General features: G+C 39.5%; 1 protein-coding gene, 1 long non-coding RNA gene and 1 pseudogene across 2 annotated transcripts in view; all 3 read left to right on the top strand.

Annotated features, from left to right (window-relative positions):
* LOC132131975 (uncharacterized) overlaps positions 1–23,629 on the top strand; it is a 243,516-nt gene that overhangs the window by 134,534 nt on the left and 85,353 nt on the right. The window lies entirely within an intron of this gene.
* Positions 11,073–11,849, top strand: LOC132131308 (beta-1,3-galactosyltransferase 2-like; annotated as a pseudogene).
* On the top strand, positions 13,728–22,490 carry LOC132131539 (beta-1,3-galactosyltransferase 2-like). Its single transcript, XM_059543592.1, has 2 exons — positions 13,728–13,762; positions 21,299–22,490. Exons 1-2 carry the CDS (start codon positions 13,737–13,739, stop codon positions 22,398–22,400), a joined length of 1,128 nt encoding a protein of 375 aa, XP_059399575.1. The 5' UTR covers positions 13,728–13,736; the 3' UTR covers positions 22,401–22,490.

Raw genomic sequence — 23,629 nt, forward strand, 5'->3', positions numbered from 1 at the left:
AACAAAGTTTGTTATGCAGATTGTCAGATATCAGTTTCCAGGTCCCCGCAAGAATACTGTGGTTGAAGGACTTGTCGGATCATCATAAATATCTAGATCAGATCTCAGTTTTGTTCCAAGTTCAGTTTTTTTTTACAAGTACATTAGTTTCCCTTTTAAACATTCTGCTTCTACATCTGCAACAACTTTGCAGTTGAAGGACATGTCGTATTGTCTTCATAATCTAGATCAGATCGAAATTTTTGCACTGCACTGCAACACCTATCCCTTTAAAATCCTAAATATCAAACATGTTTGATATGATCGGGGAAACCCCAGTTTATGTGCAAACAGATTGGGAGGTGCAGAATCAATTCTTGGGACTGTCATACTGTAAAAATATGTACAGCATTTGATAAACTTTCTTCTAGACCATTATTCATGAATTCAAGCAATATAATTTTGAATCCGCCTATACGCTTTTTTATTTTTAGGATTTTAAGAATTTGATAGATACTCTTCCCTAAAGTCATTGCCTATTAAAGTTTACTAACATCTGCTTCAGAATGGCAGCAAAAAAGTAAGCCATGTGGGAATTTCTCAACTACAATTTTCAAACAAATGACGGTTATCAACTGCTTCCTTTAATGAATCATTAAAAAACCCTCCTGTTGGCACCCAACACACCCAGACAGAACTACATTACAGGCTATTTGATGTGGGACCAGAATGTCATTAGAAACAAAAAATCTAAGTATTATGTCTCAGAGGAGCTGTACCCCGCATCAAAATACCCCACATATGTGTTGGGAGTAGCATATGTGTTCTCCAATGATTTTCCAAAAAAAGTAGTTGAAGCTTCCAAGGACATGAAGCCATTTAACATAGAGAATTTAACCTTTCCAAGGTCATTACAACAATCGAAAGGTCACCAAAGCAGATAATAGAGTTCTGGCAAAATGTAATGAAACACAAATGAACAGCATTTAAGAGCAAAATTAAGATGTAAGATGAACCCTTTGAACATAGGCCATATACTCTCCTTGAAGACATTTGATAGTATAAAAGTATTTTAAAATGTTTTAATCTAAAATGAAATTTTTAAAGTAGCTGACCTATTTCCAAAAAGACCATAAGAACAATGCTTTGAAGGTGTATGCACTGTTTTATATAATAAATTACAAATTGCAATGTTTATTTTAATGACTGCGAAAAAAAATAAATCTTCAGTGGGTATGTAGCAAGAAATTAAGAATGACACAGAATACTCACACCAGGCTAGCTTACAGTATATACATTTTATTACATACATTTATAAAGGTTTGTTTCATGCATAAGTTGCACTATTTCATGCAGGAGTAAAAAACTGTAAACCTAGACTATAATAGGTTATTTACTCATTGTTTGCTCTGTTGTGTGCTTATAATCAACTTTTTCGAAATAATCCATTAAACAAGGAGGAGAGTGCACTTATATTTTCAGTTCCATTCATTTGCGTGTTGTATTAAAGACTCACCCACAACAGGGGAACTGTAACTAAGGCTATGTTCACACTGCAGGCTGAAACGACCCAATTCCGATTTTTTTGCCCCTATGCGACCTGTATCTGATTTTTTCTTGACAGTCTGAACGACACAGATCCGATCTTTTCAAATGTGACCCAGGCCACTTGGGTATGTGGTCCTGAATCCGATACGTAACCGATCTTTTGAAATGCGACCTCCGTGTGAATGGCCAGGCCACATGTATCCGACCCGTACGTCATTGATACGCTACAAACGTCATAATTCTGCGTTGAAGTAGGCGGGAACGAGAAGATAAACTGATGAATTCTGTATTAGTGAAGCCACTCACATCAGTATCCCACCACTCCAGGCTGTGACTCCGCACCCACACGTTTCTCTGTACCGACGTTGCTAACACTGCTCCACAAAATGCCATGGCCAAAAACCTTGCTCTCCTCCTTCTTTTTAATTTTCTTCTTAAAAACGAGAAGATTGTAATTGTGCTGGCTCCGTTGGGAAAATAACTTTAATATTGCAAAAAGAGCTCCGCTGTTGACTACACTGTTGTTGACATCCATGTTTAATGTAAGCTACTTCCGCAAACCACGAGTGACGTCGTTGACCGTTAAGTACTCTTCTGCGCATGCGGGTCACTTCTGGGTCATTTCACGTTCACACAGGAGATCACAAAAGGTTGCATTTAATTGGAAATGTGAACGGCCTTGCAAAAAAATCTAATTCTTTCAAAAAATCGGAATTGAGCATTAAGCCCTGCAGCGTGAACGTAACCTAATATTCATGTATACTCTACCCAATGGAACAGTTTTACACAGGAACTGATTATTACACAACACCGGCACTTGTATATTTTAATCTTCAGTGTAGCTTCACTTTTTCTCACATGTTGCCAGTATTTTGCCACTCAGGGTCAAAGCATCACTGTCTGGGTGCTTAGAAGTTGCATTATATAAAATCACACTACCCAGGAGGGGGTGCTACGGGAATTGCCTCTTATCTCCGTATCAGTAGACGCTTAATTTGAATAAGTATTACTATGTGACCACTAAAAAAGTACATTCTGTATAGTATGAATGTGTGTAGTATGAAAGTAATCTTGATGTCGCCATGTTGTCATTATCATGTGATCTACTGTACCAGTGCCAGTTGCATTGCTTCACTGTCATTCACAAGTGCTTTCCTGTGGCCTCATGGTGTATTAAACATGTCCATTGTATGCACACCAGAGATTGTTTTACTATTGGGATATACTTGGGTCTGTATTACTTAATATTAGAGAAAGTGTAACGGTCAACGGTTTTTCGATGTAAGCTCTACTTCAATCCAGAACTATTGTTTAGTGTAAATCATGTTGAAGATTAGCTGATGACTGTCAATTCAATAAATGATAAGCTGTTTCCTAAAAAAGGTGTAGGTAGTAACAAGGTAGTGAAGCCTCTCCTCCATTGACATCCATTCAAACAAAATGGCCTCTGGTCTACATTCCCTGTGTATCGCCAAAGCAGAAGCCTTAGCAATAGCTGTTACGCTTTTATGGCTAAAGGTTGCAGGCTTGCCTTCCGGTGGCTTTGTGCACACTTCAGGATCTCGCTGGAAGTAGTAGGTCATCCAGGTATGCTCTACCCTTTTATGATTAATGTGAACATGGAAATACTTATTTTTGACATTCTGTTTTTCACCTACTATATAGTTGGGAACAATGTGATTTTGGATGCAGCCAGAGTCTACCCAAGAGTTTTCAGTGTCGCACTAGTAAAGTTTTGATGGATGATGATTGCATTGTTATAGAGAAGTCGCATATTAGGCACACGTAGTTAATATTAATGTGTAAACAAATCATGTACAGTATGTGCACTTAACCCAATCCCTTCCCCTAAACCTAACCCTATCCATAATTTATTTTTCGAAAATCAGTGGTAAATGATAGCTGATTATCAAGGCTGTAGAAGCCCCAACCCTGATTGTAAACCTAAAACAGATATTTTCTGAAAAGTTATATCTCAATTCTGATTGGTTGATTGAAATGTTGTTCCAGGATCAACAAGGAACATGTTGTACTTGGTGAAATCATGCTCGCCCAGTAGTGTAGGAAGTCTGAATGGATCTGTATAGAAGAATATGCAGTCAAGGCAGCTGGTTTAGTGGTCTTTTGCCATCACCATGTAACATTAATCATAAAAACAAGACATACTCATAAAATAAAAATTTCTTCCCAAGGTAAATTTTTTTACGTGAGCAAAGAGAAAATTTTGCAATTCAATCTGCTGTCTTTGTTTTTTGTTTTTTTGTTTTTGTTTTTACCAGTCCAGCCTTCCCCAAGCTCTGCTTCAAGAAAATTCTAAATAATTTTTGCCTAAAATATGGCAATACATTATTAGTCATTGTTTTTAATTGTTATTATTTAATAGCTAAATACACTGCTATTGATAAATAAATAAAAAATAAAAACTCAACAGATCATTACTAGATTTATTCACTAGAGGGAACAGGTCAGTAATGTCGATATTAGATTAGTAGAAGAATATAAATTAATCTGGATCCTTTTAAAACAGGAATTTGTTTTGAGCAGCATTTTATTTTGTTTTCTACAGTACATTAAGTGCAATATGGATTTTTATGCCTTTGTGAGCACACGTATGAGCCATCACATTTTTCAACAGAGTCATGAGGGCCAAATAAATTATTATTGTGGACAGCTCTCCTCAACAAGCTAGATGATTTAATTATACTTGTTTGTAGTGCAAACAATACAAGTTGAAACACCAAATAGTAATAGTTTGAGCTGTCCTGTCACTGAGTATGAGTGTTGTGTGTTAGTTTCCAGCTCTATTTGACTCTTGCACAGATTTACTGCCACAGACAAGCATAATTGTGTGACATCTATTGAAAGATGATTTTTTTGTCCCTGAAGATTAGAAGTGATTCTACAGGTATTATGTATTTATTCCTTCTTCTCTTCACTGAGGGTGTGACAGGAAAGCAGGTCTGGATGAGTAGGCAAGCTACAGTATGAATCACCTCATTTATGGAGGGTGGAGAGGAGAAATTGTTGGTTCAGAATGTTTAATGATGCATTTAAAATAGTTTTTTTTTGTGAAGTTAATTAGTCATTTTTGGGGCAGCAGTCCCTAGTAAATCATGAACAGTAAGGCCTGAGCAACAGAAACCATGACGGTCGGTTGTAATTTAGATGGCAGAATGCTCAATATTAAAGTTCACTTGAATGTAACTTGCTGCCAAGATTACTTCAGTATTGTGACTTATTTCAAAATTAAACATAATATTGAATAGAGGACGGGGTTTTATTTTAATGCACCTTCTTTCCATCTCTCACTCATTGGTTGAAGGGGTGTGGTTAAAGTGATGTCATCAGGGAAGGAATGCATTTCCAGAGTGTTGCAACCCTGGCTCTGGGGAATCAAGGACATAAAACAGGTTTACCTAATAAAATAAGATTTATTACTGCCAAGCTAGCTGCAAGATCCGAGAGAGAGAGAGAGAGTGAGAGAGAGAATGATTTGATGAGAATTTAAAAAGGCTCCCTTCAGGTGTGATCAATTAACTAGTTGGTCATAGCTGAGTTGACTGTAATGAATAGGACTGCACGATAAATCGAAAATAAACAACACACGATTTGGCAGTTAGCTGCAATTTTTAATGTATGACTTGTCAGTGAAGTATGGTTGAATGCTGCTGCATCTTAAAGCAAGAGGGCACTCTCGCTCTCACACTCACTGTGGTGAGAAAAATTCTAGAGCATCATGTCACTAGATGAGGCTAGGCCGATGACTAAGTCCATTACTATGTATGACCAGATTCGCGAAGGGACTGACATTGGCTGGAGTAGCCCTGCTGGGGGTCGATTGGAGCACTTACCCGCAGCACAAACTGGAGACGCCGACACGAACTGACGAACATCCCGCGGCATGGATGGCCACCAAAACCGCTGCTTGATTAACGTACAGGTGCTCCTGAGTGGCAAGCTAGTTTGGACGAGTGGCCTCACTGACAGGGGGGGGGGGATCCCAGGAATGGAACCGACCCTGGCGAATAGGTGATTCAAGTAGCCGCTGGAGCACTCGCCTGACGTGCTGGACATGATCGCATTCGTTCTGGGAGAAAATCATCCATCTATACAAAATCTATACAAAACCAAAACGATTGACCATGTCTCTGAGCACGTCATTGACGAGTGCCTATAAGACCACCGGAGAGTTAGAAAGCCCAAACGGCATGACCAAATACTCAAGGTGCTCAGTGGGGGTGTTACAGACGGTCTTTCATTCATTTCCTCAGTAAAGACACAGTTGGTTGTCCAGGCGATGACGCCGCTGCCTCAATGTCAACCGCGCCCTCCCAACCTGCATCGGCTCATTCTGGGAGAAGTTGAGATGGCATGTCACCTGATGTTGCAGACATAGCTCTACTATCAGGCTTGAGATAAGTCACACCCCTCCGATGCTTGGAACGGAGGGCAAGACGATTATCCACCTGAATGGCGAGGTCAATGAGTCCGTCCAGGCTCGAGGGTAATTCAAGGGAATAAATAATATACTTGATGTGCTCTGCCAGACCGTGTAGAAAGTGATCCCAAAGAGCCTTGTCATTCCAGCCACAGGATGCTGCGGACATGCAAAACTCGATCGAGTAACTGGACACTGATCCCTCTCCTTGCCGTAGTAGTGCCAGGGCTCATGCTGCTTCATTTACCTGAGCCAAGTGATCAAACACTTTGCGTAGTTCATTCGAGAAACTCTCAAAGGAGGAACAGCAGTTGTGCATTTCACAAAACATATCGTTACTCCCTATAATATATCACGTGCTCCAACACGCAGAAGCGGTGTCTGATTCATCATGAACGACCTGAGTCTTTTCAAAATAAACTTTTAAATCGGATTGCAAATCGCACCAAACGATTCGTTTACGAATTAGAATTATCCGATTGCAGCTGTTCTGGAGTCGACCACTCACTGATTCAAATGAACCGTTTGAGTCTACAGAAGAACCGGGAGATCTTGTGAGCGCACGTGAGTCTGATGTTGCTAAAAGTAAGTTTTAATGTCGAAATTTTGGATTAATTATTGTAACTAAAAATAATATATAGGTCAAAATTGTCAGTTGTTTGGGAACTAAATCCGTTGTAAAGAGTGAGTAAAGAGATTAATAAAATAACTAATGCACGTTCAAATTCTCGGCTGCCGTAATGTTAACAGTTTTATTAAAATGCTACCATCCATGTCCTATGTGATGTCTGTTTTTATATTGTTTATCAACAGTAACGTTATACATATTTATATTGTTTGGATTAACTAGTGCACAGACATGAATGTTTATTCATAACTGTACTGAAAACAAGTAAATATTGTTAGCTGATGATAACTGTCCAGCTAAGCTTGCTTGTTAGCTTAGTTGAGGTAATTTTTATAAATAATGTCCAAATATTTTTATTCAACCACCTATATATATATATATAGATTACACATGGGGAGAAAAGAAAGGATGTGATGTTCATAACATGGTAACTACAGTAATTATCAAAGTTGGAAGAGATGCACCCCGTTTGGCCAGGGCTGTTTTTACACCACAGACAAGGTTTGAGAAGGAAAAAAGTCATTATGAAAATATAATTATTTTTTCCTTAAAATGTTCTTCCTAACTTCAGGCCTTATTATCATTTCATATATAACTGTGATGTTCTGTAAAACAACAAACTTTAAAATACTTTGTTCTTACTGGTGAAAATCAGATGGTCATCTCTGCTTTCTCTCAGGTACATCGCAGTGTAAGCTTCACAGTGAACATCACTCTCATCAGCGTAGTCCATATCAACATTAAAAACATAACTTGACTCCATATAGTGGTTATTTTGGAAAAAAAATCACAGGTATTTTGAGCAGTAGGATTATAAAAAATATGTGCTAATATAAAATTAAATTTAGTAGCCTATATAAAATTCCAATCATCAATCTTTCAGTACTTTTTTACTTAAGTACATAAAAATCAGGTACTTTTGTACTTTCACTTTAGTAAAACTGAAATAGGAGTACTTTTACTTTTACTGGAGTAATATTTTATTATACGTATCTGTACTTTTACTCAAGTACTTTATTTGTGTACTTCGTCCACCACTGCCTATACTGCCCATGCCAGCATCCACCACTGCCAGATGCAGTGATAAATTTAATAAAAAAACAAGCCAATCACAAAATATTTGGTATTCAGATTTCTGTGATTTTCAGATTTTCCACATTTGCTTCTTCCACAATAAATGAGGAACCGAATAAACTAGATAAAAAGGTTTTTGATATTTTTGATATTTGAGTTAGCTGAGTTTGAGTTTTGACATTTTTTATGAACTGATATCATACATTGCATTCTTGCTTAAAGTACATTGCTCTCAGAGAACAAAGTGTCACTGACAATGAATTATAATGTCAAAATTAAAATAAGTACATTTTAGTAGCTGTATAACTCAAATAAAAACATTCAAGATTATAATAATGCTGTAAGTAATAATAATATAATAAAAGGTCACACTAAAGATCCAGTTCACACTATTAACTATTTACTACAACTTTTGGCTCAATAAGCTTGTAATTACTGATTATTAATAGTTAAGGTAGTTGTTAAGTTGAGGCATTGAGTATTAAGGATGTGTAATATGGTCATGCAGAACATGTGCTTTATAAATACTAATAAACAGCCCATAAGTAATATGCATGCTAATAAGAATTGTTCCATACACTAAAGTGTTATCTAAAAACATAATAATAATAATTTTCAAATAAATACATTAAAGGAGACCTATTATGCATAATTCACTTTTATAAGGTGTTTAAACACAGATGTGTATCCACATTGTGTGTAAATAACCAGCCTATAGTGGTAAAAATCTATCCACTCCTTTTTTTTATAATCCCCATAAATTATAAACAGTCCCTCCAAAGGAGCAGTTTCAGATTTCTCCCTACTCTTACGTAAGCCCCACCCATAACTGGTGAAGATCTGCCTTATTAGCAAAGATCATTTGTATTTAAAGAGACACCCACCCAAAAGGGGTAATTTTGGGTATGGTATAATAAATGATCTGTTGTCATGATTCTGCCCTCGTGTCCTTGATTTTTCTCTAGTCTTGAGGCAGGATCATGACAGGCCCGTGTTTTGTGTGCAGGCACTTGGCCTTGTCTTTGGGCCATGTGCTTGTGTTGTCTTGTTTCCTTGCCCCGCCCCCCTTGTTATCCTAGTTTTGTCATTATTGCTTTACCTGTGTCACCTGTTATGATTTGATTAGTCTCCCTACTTCTGTTCCCTTGTGTTCACTGTCCTGTCCGGTTCATTGTTTCATTGTTACACATTGTTGCACCTTGAAGAGTCGTTGTATTTCCCGTGAGTGTTTACCTGTAGTCAGAGGTCAGAGTCCCTGTGTAAGAGTCTTTTGTTTATTGTTTGTTTCTAGTATTGTTAAATCATCTTGTCTTTGCCCTAGTCATTGTTTTCCCCCTCGTGGGATTTGTTTTTCCATTTTGTCCATAATAAACCCTGTGTGTTGTGCATCCTGTCTGCGCTTGAGTTCATCCCCGCACCCCACCCTGACAAAATGAACCACCACAGAAGGAACTCAGCAGACAGGGAGTCCTCCGAACCTCAGCGACAACTGGAGTTCCGCAAGCAATGCTGGCTGTCATCCCCTACTGACAAGAAGAGGGTCACCCTCCCATACTCGTCCGAGGGTGAGTGGATCCTGCGGAACTATGCCCGGCTATGGGAGAGTTTCTCCCAGGAGGAGCCGCAGGTCTCCCCCTCGAGGTCCCCACCTTCGGCCAAGCTGCCAGTGATCCCAGAGGGTCGTTTCCTGGCCGTTGCAACACTGGGGGATCAGGCACATCCCTCCTCGAGTCCTGGGGCACCTCCCACGCCCATCAGTCTCCACAAGAAGCGTGGGGCACCCTCGGCACCGCGGCCAAGGAGAAAGAGGAGGAAAAAGGGGTCTTCCGGTCCTGTGTCTCTGTCTCAGCCTGAGTCCGCGATGCCTCTCCCACCTGCAGCCGCGGTGAGCGCTGATCCTGAAGCAGCTGCGGTGAGCGCTGATCCCGAACCAGCAGCGGTGATCGCTGATCCTGAATTGGTTACAGAAGGTACTGTTTCAAAGTCAGCAGTCGTGAGCGCTGAGGAGAGAGCCGCGGCCGACACTGCAGCTGAAGCAGCGTTGCAGTCTGTCTCGGCTCGTCAGGAGATGCCTGTAGTCATTGCTGCCAGGACCCTGTCCGATTATTTGTCACGTCTTGTCAAGATCCTTGAGGTCCCCGCCAGCCCTGTCTTGTCCCCAAACCCTGTTCCCAGAGATCCCGAGCCAGCCGCAGTGAGCGCTGATCCCGAGCCAGCCGCTGTAAGCGCTGATCCCGAGCCAGCCACGGTGAGCGCTATTCCCGAGCCAGTTTCTGTCTACTCCGATGTTGTCCTGTGTCCAGAAGATGTTGTCGTGTGTCCTGAAGATGTTGTCAAGTGTCCAGCGATCACTCCCCACCCTACACCACCCAGACCTGTCCGGACCCCTCGTCGTCAGCCTTCGTCCCGTCCACCTAAGACTCCTGCCCCACCAACCCACCCAGGACCTCCCCCCATGAACTTTGTTGTTCCGCCTCCTCCCCTTCCTTGTTTGTTTTTTCTGATTTGCCACCCTAACCCTGTCGTGGTGTATTCGTGTTTACCTTTATTATTATTTGTCATGTCCTGTTGGTTTGTGTCTGTGTCTCAGTCAGTCATGTCCCGTGTTTGATGTTCCCTTGAGGAGCGTCTGGAAGCCGCTCCTTAAGGGAGGGGTTCTGTCATGATTCTGCCCTCGTGTCCTTGATTTTCCTCTAGTCTTGAGGCGGGATCATGACAGGCCCGTGTTTTGTGTGCAGGCACTTGGCCTTGTCTTTGGGCCATGTGCTTGTGTTGTCTTGTTTCCTTGCCCCGCCCCCCTTGTTATCCTAGTTTTGTCATTATTGCTTTACCTGTGTCACCTGTTATGATTTGATTAGTCTCCCTACTTCTATTCCCTTGTGTTCACTGTCCTGTCCGGTTCATTGTTTCATTGTTACACATTGTTGCACCTTGAAGAGTCGTTGTATTTCCCGTGAGTGTTTACCTGTAGTCAGAGGTCAGAGTCCCTGTGTAAGAGTCTTTTGTTTATTGTTTGTTTCTAGTATTGTTAAATCATCTTGTCTTTGCCCTAGTCATTGTTTTCCCCCTCGTGGGTTTTGTTTTCCCATTTTGTCCATAATGAACCCTGTGTGTTGTGCGGGTATTTTGATTTTGCGGACACATGAGACTTAAACTACATCTTTTAAAAAGTGCCATAATATGTCCCCTTTAAGTACATAATGATAATTATGTCATTCATTAGTTTATGATTTATTTACTTTTTCATGAAAAATATATTTTTCTTCTTTTTCCACGGACACATATCTTGCTTACATTGACATTGTCCTTGTCTTTCATCCTTTACAACTTTGTATTTTCTGTCAAGCTTGCTATGCCCCCTGAAACCTTTAATGATGTTTTAAATAACATAAGCTCCTATTATATATGTTGACACAAACGAAAGCCATTGCAGTACCAACTGTGACCAAACACATTTCAGTGCACCATCATGTGGCTCACCCACTCAACTATCATTTCATTCTGGATGAACCTGATAAATGTAGTCAGTGGGATCCGTTCCTGGTCTTGATGGTCCCTGTGGCGCCCCATCAGGTAGAGGCTCGTAACGCCATCCGGAGCACATGGGGGAATGAGAGCTCAGTGCAGGGAAAAACAGTGCTGACTCTGTTCTTGGTGGGTTTGACTGGAGGACCTGAAGCTCAACAGAAGCTGGAGGAAGAGAGCCGTCAACACAGAGATTTAGTGCAGAGCAACTTATGCAATGAAGATTTATACTGACATGTACTTAAATGTGGAGAACCTGATGAGCCTGCTGTTGGCACCCAACTATTACCCCACTGGCTATTTGATGTGGGACAGGCCTGTTGTCAGAGACAAAAAGTAAAAATGGTACATGGCAGAGGAACTATACCCTGAACCGAAATACCCCACATACCTGCTTGGAACAGGGAATGTTTTCTCCAATGACCTGTCAGAAAAAATAGTGGGAATTTCCAAGGAAGTAATGGCCTTTGATATAGAAGACACAAATGACTGGGCTTTGCACCCTAATCTCCCCCAGACCCTTCACATTTTAGAGTCTATCTGGGACAATACAAGCGAGAAGATCTTCTCAGGATAATTTCAGTGACAGTGGGATCTCCACATCAGATATTGAATGTCTGGAAGGATTTAAAGGGGCCCACAAAAGAACATGAATAGAAACAAACAACAAATGAATATTACAAACTTTTGGCTTAAAAAAAATGCATCAAAAACACACCTGGGTAAGTGAAGCCTGATACCTGAAAAATGAATAAATAAATAAAATTAGTTAATTAGCAGGCTCTGTAAAAAAAAAAGAAAGAAAGAAAGAAAGAAAAGAAACACAGCAGTTCTTCTGATTAAATGGCTGGTAGGACTTCAAAAGGACAGTTACCTGTTTGAACGAATCAGTATAATTTACAGCAGAGATACTTTCTTTTAGAAAATGTACATTAATTGTGCTTCATTCCTCCAACACTGAAAGATGGAATCATTCCTTTTTTTGTAAATGTAAAAGCAACGCAGGTGTCAAGCCCCATGATTGGTAGTGCGTAAAGAAATCTCATTCTCTTCAGACTTCATTAATATGTGAACCATTTTTACATACAGTACAGTACATAAAACATATGTGTACATTTGTTTTAATAACAGATATTAAACATTCCCATCTGGTTATTCCTGTTCATTTTATTTTGTTTGCATTTCGTATATCTTTTCAACAAGGAAATCATGTATAATTCATTTTGATCTGTCCATATATTCAGTGCAATAATGTGTCTAGTGACTATCAGGCCTGTTGCTCCGTTTTTTTTAACAATAACATTATCTGCTGCAGTACGGTAACAAATTACAGTTAATTAAAAAAAAACTGATACCTAAACCACTCTCACCCCAGCTTAGTATGAAAAAATAAATCATATTTAAAAGCATTAGTTCATCAAAAAAAAAAAAAAAAAAAAAAAAAATATATATATATATATATATATATATATATAAATAAATAATTCAGTTCTGTTATCATTTACTCACCCATGTCGTTTCCAATCTGTATGACATTGTTTCTCCTGTGGAACACAAAATAATTTTTCTAGATGAATAGGAAGTTGCGTGAATCCATAACAAAGGAATTATAGAATGGAAATACAATGGCTCAAGTGAATTATTAATATAACTCCAAAGAGTGCTGGTGAAAGAAACCATGTGGCTCAATGATCATTCTGAAAACATGCTGATCAATTTTGGTGAAAAAATTAAATAAACAGTTTTGCAGAATAACTGTGGTTGCCACCATTGCTCACTTGTTTACATGTAAAATATTTATATGGACCTCTGTTTCTTCTAAATCATATAATCAAAACTAAATGTATAACCAAGCATTCCAATCAATATTTTTAAACTATCTTTCTCATTTTTGAATGCAGAAGCTGTTTTCTGTAATCTGCCAGACTTCTGCTTCATGGCCACTGTAGGGAAATAACGAGAAGAATTACAAAGTGCACTGCAGTAAACGTTCAAACTGTTTGTGCTACAGTCTAATGTGTTTAGAATTAAGACAATACATTAACATAAAATGCTGTTTTGTGCAGCTAAAAAAAGCTGGAAGCGGATGAGACATGAGAGCAAGTTCCTTTATTTGCTTTGCAGCAGCAGCAATGATTAAAAAAAACAGAAATGACCAACAGCAGCATAGGCGATCTATTCCACCAAGACCAAATACATTAACAGTGTCATATTCATTAATATGCTAAAATCTTCAGAGTCGTCATGATAGAAATAGAAAAGAGAGGATGTCCCCACAAGTTTGTGTTGTGTGTAGCTTTCAGCTGTCATCTATCTATCTATCTATCTATCTATCTATCTATCTATCTATCTATCTATCTATCTATCTATCTATGATTCATACAAAATGATTATCATATCAGAAATAAAGGTTTCCGTTGTGGGTTGGTTCACCTGAACACTATAGTCGCAACAACTATTTGCTTCTCAGCTCCACCCTTATGAGAGACAGGTATTTCAGGAGAAAATGAGTGAAGCATTAGGGTCATTCCCGAACTCACCAGAATGGCTGCTAAAAACATTTGTCACAGGTAAGCAAATTTGTCCTTTTATTATTTTTGCCTTATACTGTTTACATACCAAGTCTCATTATAAACGTATAGTAAAGTAGCTAACTTGGGCTTGGAAATTAAACTGGCTGAAATCTAAAAGTATCAACAGCAGTTTTTTTGCTCATAACCCCTATACTATTATTTGAGAGCAGCTGAGCTAATACTGAGCATCTCTGTGTAGCCTATATATCTATAGAGAGAGAGAGAGAGAGATTTTGTTCAGTGTCTTTCAGTCTGTAATAAAAAGGGAGGAAGAGAAAAGTTACTAAATTAATAATAAAAAAACATAGAACATGTTTTATCATCGTAATAATATAATTGTAATTGTACCTTATATATAGGCTATATCAAGTTGTTTAGTAACTTTATCAGGAAATTAAACAAGAATGTAAATCAACTGCAAGCGTCTATAAGATCTTGATTTATGACTCCTTGTTTAACATTCTCTGTCAGCGTTATGTAGGTTATGTAAATCATGCTATGCATTTGATGAAGAACTTGCTAGACCGTTTTTTGTACAAATGTATGTAATTCAGGACCGTAATATAATCGCTAAACCCTCTATATGGCGCCAAACGCGTCGTTTTCAAATATGACGACTACTCTTCCCTAACGACGAATAATAACGTGTTTTTTCAGACGAATGGCAGCAAAACAGTAAGCCATATGGCAATATCTTGCCTAAAATGTACAAATTACACTTATCATCAGGTTTCTTTCTCGAATCGCTCAAAACGGCTGACGCGATGCTTTGCATTGAGGCCATTCTGATGCAAAGTGATGATGGCTGCACGTGTTTCTATGCAAGTAACCAATGCTAACAAGAACACGATTGGAAGCGCTTCTTCTCTCCTTAAAATCAGTCAATTATTGTTTGAAAACATCTTGAAACATTATGCCAATGTTTTATTGACAACATTGTATAATTATTATTACCAGAACAACATCCTCAAAATGTTGGAGGTAAAATGTTCTTTCATAGTTAAACCATCATATTAGAAGAATGTTTTATAAAACATTTCATCACCTCAAGCCTCGATGTTTGTATAATGTTCTACTAATTTGGCTGAGAGAATGTTCTTCCTTTCGTTATCTGGAACATTGTCACAATGTTTTATTGACAACATTTTATAATCTGTTTCATCAACAACATCCTTAAAATATCCTCAAAATGTTGCGGATAAAATGTTCTATCTTTGTTAAACCATCATATTAGAAGAACATTTTATTAAAACATTTAATTACCTCAAACGTCAATGTTGTTCTTATAACGTTCTACTAATGTGGCTGAGATAATGTTCTTCATTTGTTGTCTTGAAACATTGTCAAAATGTGTTTTTGAGAACATGTTATAATCTGTTACCTCAACAACATCCTCAAAATGTTGTGGATAAAATGTTCTGTTTGTTAAACCATCACATTAGAAGAATGTTTTATAAAACATTTTATCACCCCAAGCCTCAATGTTGTTCTTATAACGTTCCCCTAATGTGGCTGAAAGAATGTTCTTCCTTTTGTTATCTTGAAACATTGTCAAAATGTGTTTTTGAGAACATTATTTAATTTGTTACCTCAACAACATCCTCAAAACGTTGCAGATAAAATGTTCTATCTTTGTTAGACCGTCACATTAGAAAAACATTTTAAAACAAAACATTTGATCACCTCAAGTCTCAATTATGTTCTTATAATGTTCTACTAATGTGGCCGAGGGAATGTTCTTAATTTGTTGTCTTTGTTACATTCAGTGATTTTCTGTTTCCTTATTTGGTCATCTTCCTTTTCTTGTTTTGTTAATTGATTAATCCCCACCTTTCTCCATTTCCCTGATTACCTCCCATGTGCTTAAATACCCTGGTTGTTTCGTTCTTCCTCGTCTGTGATTATTGTTGTATTAATGTTGTATATCGTATTATGTTGGATGTGCCCTTATTCTCCTACGATTATTAAAAAGTAACCTTTTGCATATAGTCTTCCTCGTGCGCCTTCCTTAAACACCAGCCAAAACCGTAACCGAATCACGGACCCAAAGTGTAGTTTAGCAGCATTTTTCTTTCTTTTTGATTTTAGTTTTCCCCCTCTCAGAATGGCATTACCAGCAGTCCAACTCCTATGCCTGGCAACTGGACCGTTCATGGAGGACCATACCAAGCACTTTTTAGATCTGGCGTGCCTTACCCACTTCCCCGACCGCTCGCTCTCTAATTTCTATTACACCGGCCTGAGCGAGCGGTGTAAGGCACGCCTACCAGCGAACGGTCCCAGAGAGGTGTTCGCCGCCTTCGTGGAGTGGGTGCTGGATCCTCATTCACCGTTGGTCCCACTGAAGAGGATATCTCCAGCCCCACTCCCGACCCAGAGACCAGCCAGCCACCATCCCGCCGTACGGAGCTAGAGCCCACCGCAGCCGCAGAGCCCGAGGCCAATCACCCTCAGGGAGCAGGAACTCGAGAGCGCGACTGTGTGAGCCGGCAACACCGTGCATCGTGGGACTATTAGTGGAGATAGAGGGCATGAAGGAAGGCCCTGCCTACACTCCCGCGACTGAGGGTGAGCTGCATTCAGTTTATGGAAACTATATAGAGGAATTAATGGACATTATAGACTGGTTTGTGGAGGTAAATCCTGAATCCCCTATTTCTCCTCTGGTTCCGCCTAGCCCTGAATTTTCTGTTTCTCCGCTGGTTCCGTCCAGCCCTGAATTTTTTGTTTCTCCGCTGGTTCCGTCTAGCCCTGAATTTTCTGTTTCTCCGCTGGTTCCACCCAGCCCTGAATCTCCTGTGTCTCCGCTGGTTCCGCCCAGCCCTGAATCTCCTGTGTCTCCGCTGGTTCCGCCCAGCCCTGAATCTCCTGTGTCTCCGCTGGTTCCGCCCAGCCCTGAATCTCCCATGTCTCCGCTGGTTCCGCCCAGCCCTGAATCTCCCATGTCTCCGCTGGTTCCGTCTAGCCCTGAATTTTCTGTTTCTCCGCTGTTTCCGTCCAGCCCTGAATCTCCCGTGTCTCCGCTGGTTCCGCCCAGCCCTGAATCTCCCATGTCTCCGCTGGTTCCGCCCAGCCCTGAATCTCCCGTGTCTCCGCTGGTTCCGTCTAGCCCTGAATTTTCTGTTTCTCCGCTGTTTCCGTCCAGCCCTGAATCTCCTGTGTCTCCGCTGGTTCCGCCCAGCCCTGAATTTTCTGTTTCTCCGCTGGTTCCACCCAGCTTTGAATCTCCTGCTTCTCTGCTGGCTCTGTCCAGCCCTGATCCTCCTGTGTTTCCTCCCAGCCTCCCTATCTCATCTCCTCCTAGACCAGCCAATTCCTCGACCTCATCTCCGCTGGTGCCAGTCAGTCCCGCAGCTCACCCTCAGTCAGCGCCATCTGGGCGCTATGGTTCGCCGCGGGACTTCCAGTCTCCAGCTCCACTTGGCATGTGGATTCCCTGTCTCCGCCTCCAGCCTCCGAGCCCTGGACTCCTCCTCGGTCCTTCAACCCAGCGGCTCCGCCTTGGCTCTTAGCTCCCTCGTCTCCGCCGTAGCCCGGCATCCCACCAGCTCCGCCGGGCTCCCTCGTCCCTCTGGCTCCACCTTGGTCAGTCATCTACCATCTGCCGCCTCGGGACTCCATTCCTCTGGCTTTGCCTCGTCAATCTATCCCTCCGGCTCTGTCAGGCTCCTCCTTCCCTCTGGTTCATCTCCAACCTCAGTCACTCCGGCTCTGCAGTGGTCTTCCAGGGCCCTGCCTCTGCCTTGGTCACCTTAGTCTTCTGCTTCGCCTTGGCCATCCGGATCCTCGGCTTCACCCTGGCTCTGCGGCTGCTCTGCTCCATCTTGGGCTCCTCACCCACCGGCGCAGTCCCTGTCTGTCGGCCCCCTGGTGTCGTCGGCTCCTCCTCCACCATGGCTCCTCCCGCCGTCGACTCCACCGTGGATCTCCATCCTGGCTAGTCTCTGGAGCATCATCTGGCTCATCCTGCTCCGGGCTCCTCCCTGGCTCCTCCATCCTACTCCATCCTGGGTCCTCTCCTTTGCCTGCCCCTTGCCTGCCCTACGCCCGCCTTCAGAACCCCACCCTCCCTCCGCTGGTATTCCTCTTGCGGTGCGAGGATGCACCGTTCCCGGAGGGGACAAACTGTTACATTCAGTGACTTTCTGTTTCCTTATTTGGTCATCTTCCTTTTCTTATTTTGTTAATTGATTAATCCCCACCTGACTCAATTTCCCTGATTACCTCCCGTGTGCTTAAATACCCTGTCTGCTTAGTTCTTCCTCATCCGTGATTATTGTTGTATTAATGTTGTATATCGTATTATTAAATTACGATTATTTAAAGTAACCTTTTGTATATAGTCTTCCTCGTGCATAACAGTCTTGAAACATTGTCCCAATATGTTTTTAAGAACATTTTATAATTTGTTACCTCAACAACATCCTCAAAATGTTGTGGATAAAATGTTCTATCTTTGTTAGAACGTCACATTAGAAGAACGTTTTAAACAAAACATTTGATCACCTCAAGCATGAATGATGTTCTTATAACGTTCTACTAATGTGGCTGAGAGAATGTTCTTCATTTGTTGTCTTGAAACATTGTGCCAATGTGTTTTTGAGAATATGTTATAATCAGTTACCTCAAAAACATCCTCAAAATATCCTCAACATGTTACAGGAAGAATGTTCTATCTTTGTTAATCCGTCACATTAGAAGAATATTTTAAACAAAACATTTCATCACCTCAAGCCTCAATGATGTTCTTATAACATTCTAATAATGTGGCTGAGAGAAGAATGCTCTTCATTTGTTATCTTGAAACATTGTGCCAATGTGTTTTTGATAACATTTTATATTATGTTACCTCAACAACATCCACAAAACATCCTCAAAATGTTGCAGGAAGAATGTTCTCGCTTTGTTTTCACTTAATGTTATAGGAACATTTTTTTAAATTCTAAACATTCTTAGAACATTTTTTAAACATTACATTCAAATGTTTTCTTTCAAACATTTAAAAATCTTTTATGGAATGATAGCCAAAGTTCTGAGAACGTTCCCTGCTAGCTGGTTCACTCGTAATGCTTGAGCGTTTTCTGACTCCGTCCTCCAGTCTGTGATGAATTCCATACTGCTTTGAATCACACCGACTAATCTTTCACTGAATAAACTCACTGAATCCGTCTAAGCGCTTATATCTGACTTCCTGAACTGAGCTACAAGCTCTATTTAATTAATGTCCGTGTGGAAATGAAGCAGGTGTAGGACTAGCCTACTTAACAGTTAATGAAAACTAGTATCATTACTGACTACACTGTAAAACCCGACAAGTTTACTTAACCGTTTAAGTAAACAGATTGCCTTGATTTAGACCATGTAAGTTTTGAAACTTTGCATTCAAGTAATTAAATGATTAACTAAGTGCTGATTGAGAATTAGTGATGAACAGCTGCTGTTAACAAACAGAATCACTGAAGAAAAGAGAAACACAAGAAACTACAACTGACTTCAGACACAGCCTTAGATGAAATCATACTGAAATAAAATACATGAAATCTCTCAAGATCTGATTAAACAACCCCACAAACAGCATCACCAGCTCCACTTATTAATAACCAGACGGACTTTATTTCTGTCAGACGTCTACAGAAGATCTTATTGAGAATGAACTAAGGTTTAGATGTTGATTTATTGTTTCATTTGAAGTAACCATATTAGAGATCAGTGTTTGCTTTAGTTGGGCTCTTAACCCTTTACTTCTGTCTTTGTGTTTTCTCTGGCTGTTATAACCGTGTGTTTCTAAAACACATTTGTTGTAATTCAAAAGCCCAGAAGAAATGCCATCAGGTGCTAACCTGTACCTAGGTGTAGGTTGTTATACTTTATATTGATGATGATAATCATCCATTATTGAACTGTACTGAGTCTAATCTCCGATGAAATAGGTGTTGTGTAATTTGATTGATTATAGTAAATGGATGCTAAGAGCCAGTGGTTCTGTGATAATCAGATAATACAAAGACTTTCCAAACAGTTTGGACTTCTATGGTGTCAATTAGTCAAACACAGACATCAATAATCAGAATATGAACCTCAACAATGGTGACCATAAAAAAAAAAAATGCTGCAGAGCATGCTGGGAGCCATGGATGAGTTTTGTAATACAATAGTACCCAGCATGCATTGCAGCATGTTTTTTTTGTCACCATTGTAGAGGTTCATATTCTGATTATTAATGTCTGTGTTTGACCAACTACTGGCATAGAAGAAAAATGTATGTGTACAAAATGTTTAGAAAGTCATTTTTATATTAACTGATTATCACAGAACCACTGGCTCTTAGTGTCATTTTTTACTAGAACCACTTCTACAAATTACACTACACCTACTTCATCAAAGATTAGACTCTGTACGGCTCAATAATCGTGAATAATAATGAATAATTATCATCCCAATATAAAGTATAACAACCTACACCTAGGTACAGGTTAACACCTGATGGCATTTCTTCTGGGCTTTTGAGTTACAACAAATGTGTTTTAGAAACACACGGTTATAACAGCCAGAGAAAAGACTAAGACAGAAGTCAAGGGTCAAGAGCCCAACTAAAGCAAACACTGATCTCTAACATGGTTACTTCAAATGAAACAATAAATCAACATCTAAACCTTAGTTCATTCTCAATAAGATCTTCTGTAGACGTCTGACAGAAATAAAGTCAGTCTGGTTATTGATAAGTGGAGTTGGTGATGCTGTTAGTGGGGTTGTTTAATCAGATCTTGAGAGATTATATGTATTTTATTTCAGTTGATTTCATCTAAGGCTGTGTCTGAAGTCAGTTGTAGTAGTTCTTGTGTTTCTCTTTTCTTCAGTGATTCTGTTTGTTAACAGCAGCTGTTCATCACTAATTAACAATCAGCACTTAGTTAATCTTAATTGCAATGTATATCTTCTTTCAGTGAACTCAACTGAATTTAGTTCAGAGTACTCATAACTGTTAGTTTTTTCAACTTAAATGGTTTAAGGCAATCGGTTTCCTCAAACGGTTTGAGTTAACATAACTTGTCAGGTTTGAGTGAGGCTGTGTCTGAAGTCAGCTGTATTTCCTTTCTCTCTTTTCTTCAGTAATTCTGTTTGTTAACAGCAGGTGTTCATCACTAAAGCTCAAATTATCACTCAATTAATCACTTAATTACTTAATTGCAATGTATATCTTCTTTCAGTGAACTCAACTGAATTAAGTTCAGAGTACTCATAACTGTGAGTTTTTTCAACTTAAACGGGTTAAGGCAATCGGTTTCCTCAAATGGTTTGAGTTAACATAACTTAAGGATATCTTACTCAAACCGTTTGAGTTAAGTTTACTTGTCGGGTATTACAGTCAAGGCAATCGGTTTACTCAAACGGTTTGAGTTAAGTTAACTTGTCGGGTTTTACAGTGTAGTTAAAGATATGGGAAATTTTTGTGATAAATTTTATTTTAACAGTTAAAAAAGTGGTTTCACTGATAGATTCATTTTTTATCTGTTTCTCTTTTTTTCTCTGCAGTTTGGCCAAAAGTCCATATATGCCTCACATTAAAAAGACATTTATTCTGCTGCTCACAATAGCATTTTTATTGTCTGCGGTTGTTTACGTCTCTGATTTCTCTTTTGAGACAACTACGTTCACTCAAACCTGGTTGACTAAAGTCATGAATTGGACTCATTATAAGGTAATTAACAGCACTTTGGTTGGTCACACTGAAAAGGATTTATTATTTTCACTTTTGCCTAATCAACAAATCCAACGAAGAGCAACACCTGTTGCACAAACCACAGACATTCCTATCTATCATTATGTGGCTCACCCAAGCAACTATCATTTCATTCTGGACGAACCTGATAAATGTAGTCAGTGGGATCCGTTCCTGGTCTTGATGGTCCCTGTGGCGCCCCATCAGGTAGAGGCTCGTAACGCCATCCGGAGCACATGGGGGAATGAGAGCTCAGTGCAGGGAAAAGCAGTGCTGACTCTGTTCTTGGTGGGTTTGACTGGAGGACCTGAAGCTCAACAGAAGCTGGAGGAAGAGAGCCGTCAACACAGAGATTTAGTGCAGAGCAACTTTGTGGACTCCTACTTCAACCTGACCATAAAGACAATGGTGATCATGGACTGGTTGGCCACTCATTGCCCTCAAGCAGCTTATGCTATGAAGATTGATTCTGATATGTACATAGGCCTGGAGAACCTGATGAGCCTGCTATTGGCCCCCAACACACCCAGAGAGAACTACATTACAGGCTATATGATGTGGAACCGGCCTGTCGTCAGGAACAAAAACTCAAAATGGTACGTGTCAGAGGAATTGTACCCTGAACCGATATACCCCACGTACCTGCAGGGAATGGGATATGTTTTCTCCAATGACCTGCCAGGAAAAATAGTTGAGGCTTCCAAGAAAGTAAAGGCCTTTAACATTGAGGACGCATATGTGGGCGCTTGTCTGAAACAGTTAGGCATTGCACCCTCATCTCCTCCAGACCCTTCACAGTTTAGAGCCTATCTGGGACAATACAAGCGAGAGGGTTTTCTCAGAGTTATTACAACAATCCTGGGATCCCCACAGCAGCTAATAGACATTTGGAAGGATCTAAAGAAGCCCACATAAAAGCACTAAAAAACAAAAAGGAGAAACAGATTTCTGTTTTAAAAGACAGGAAACATGGTAAGGCTATTTAAGACTTCTGTAAATTAACATTTTTAACATACGCATGTGGACCTGTTGACACTATTTTGATGGAACGAAGGGATCGTTTGAGCAGCCGCTCATGCAGTGCCTCGAGGCTTGTTTTTAAAGATAAACTTCTTTTTACAGGAAACTAACACTCATGCTTAAGTTGCAAATTTCGAAGAAGTCATCAACGTATGCTTACACAGAAAAACAACAATAGCGCAATGGAACACAAAAATACCTTCTGTCTGAAACAAGCTAAAGGTAGCGGAATATAACACAAACATATATGTACAACATTTCATATGCTATTTTACAACGTTGAACTTAACATGAAAGTGAATACTGTAAATACACAAAGGTAAATTCCATGTAATAATAATAATTTTAACTGGAAGGCTCACCTGTGTTCACAACGAAAGGTTATTTTTTATAAATGTCTTTTGGGGCAGGTGGTCAACTGGTGTCATATATACCTAGCATTTTTAACAATTTATTAATTTTCAATATAAAAAGATTTGGCTATATGCATTACTTTTTTTTTTTTTTTCATTTTTATTGTTTCTTGGGTTGTTTGAACTGATTTACACTAAGCATTGCATCCAAGATGAAAGTTCAATGTTCAGTGAAAACTTACTTTAACTCAGAAGTGCCTCACCACCAGTCTAAAAGGAGCGTTTACTGAAACTTAACAAGTAAAAACATATTATTTAACCCTTTAACTGTCACCCTGTCCTATATATGGGACGCCTACATTACATTACATACTTCACTATATTACAATTAAATCTAATCTAATCTTGACAAACTATATATCATTGGAAAGGTCTAAGACTCCCAAATATATATTTTACCAATGTTTTTTGTTAAATATTATGTAGGAAAAATAATAGATTAATTTATGAAAAGAGTGCACCCTCAAAAATCTACATTATAACAGGAGTTTTGACCTTTAAAAAAAAAAAAGACTTCTTCGTTGCCTTTTTCTCTATAACATTTTAGAAATCATCTGAAATTATATATCAACTGAAAACTTAAAATCTCAAAATTCATCCTTTAAAACCCATTTTAAAATCAGACATTGCATTAGCATGTAAATGGTACATTAATATAATTTGTTTTCATTCATGAATTTTACAAATTTAAGTTTGAATTGTGCACTATAA

This window comes from Carassius carassius, chromosome 48, assembly GCF_963082965.1.
Source record: "Carassius carassius chromosome 48, fCarCar2.1, whole genome shotgun sequence".
Taxonomy (NCBI): domain Eukaryota; kingdom Metazoa; phylum Chordata; class Actinopteri; order Cypriniformes; family Cyprinidae; genus Carassius; species Carassius carassius.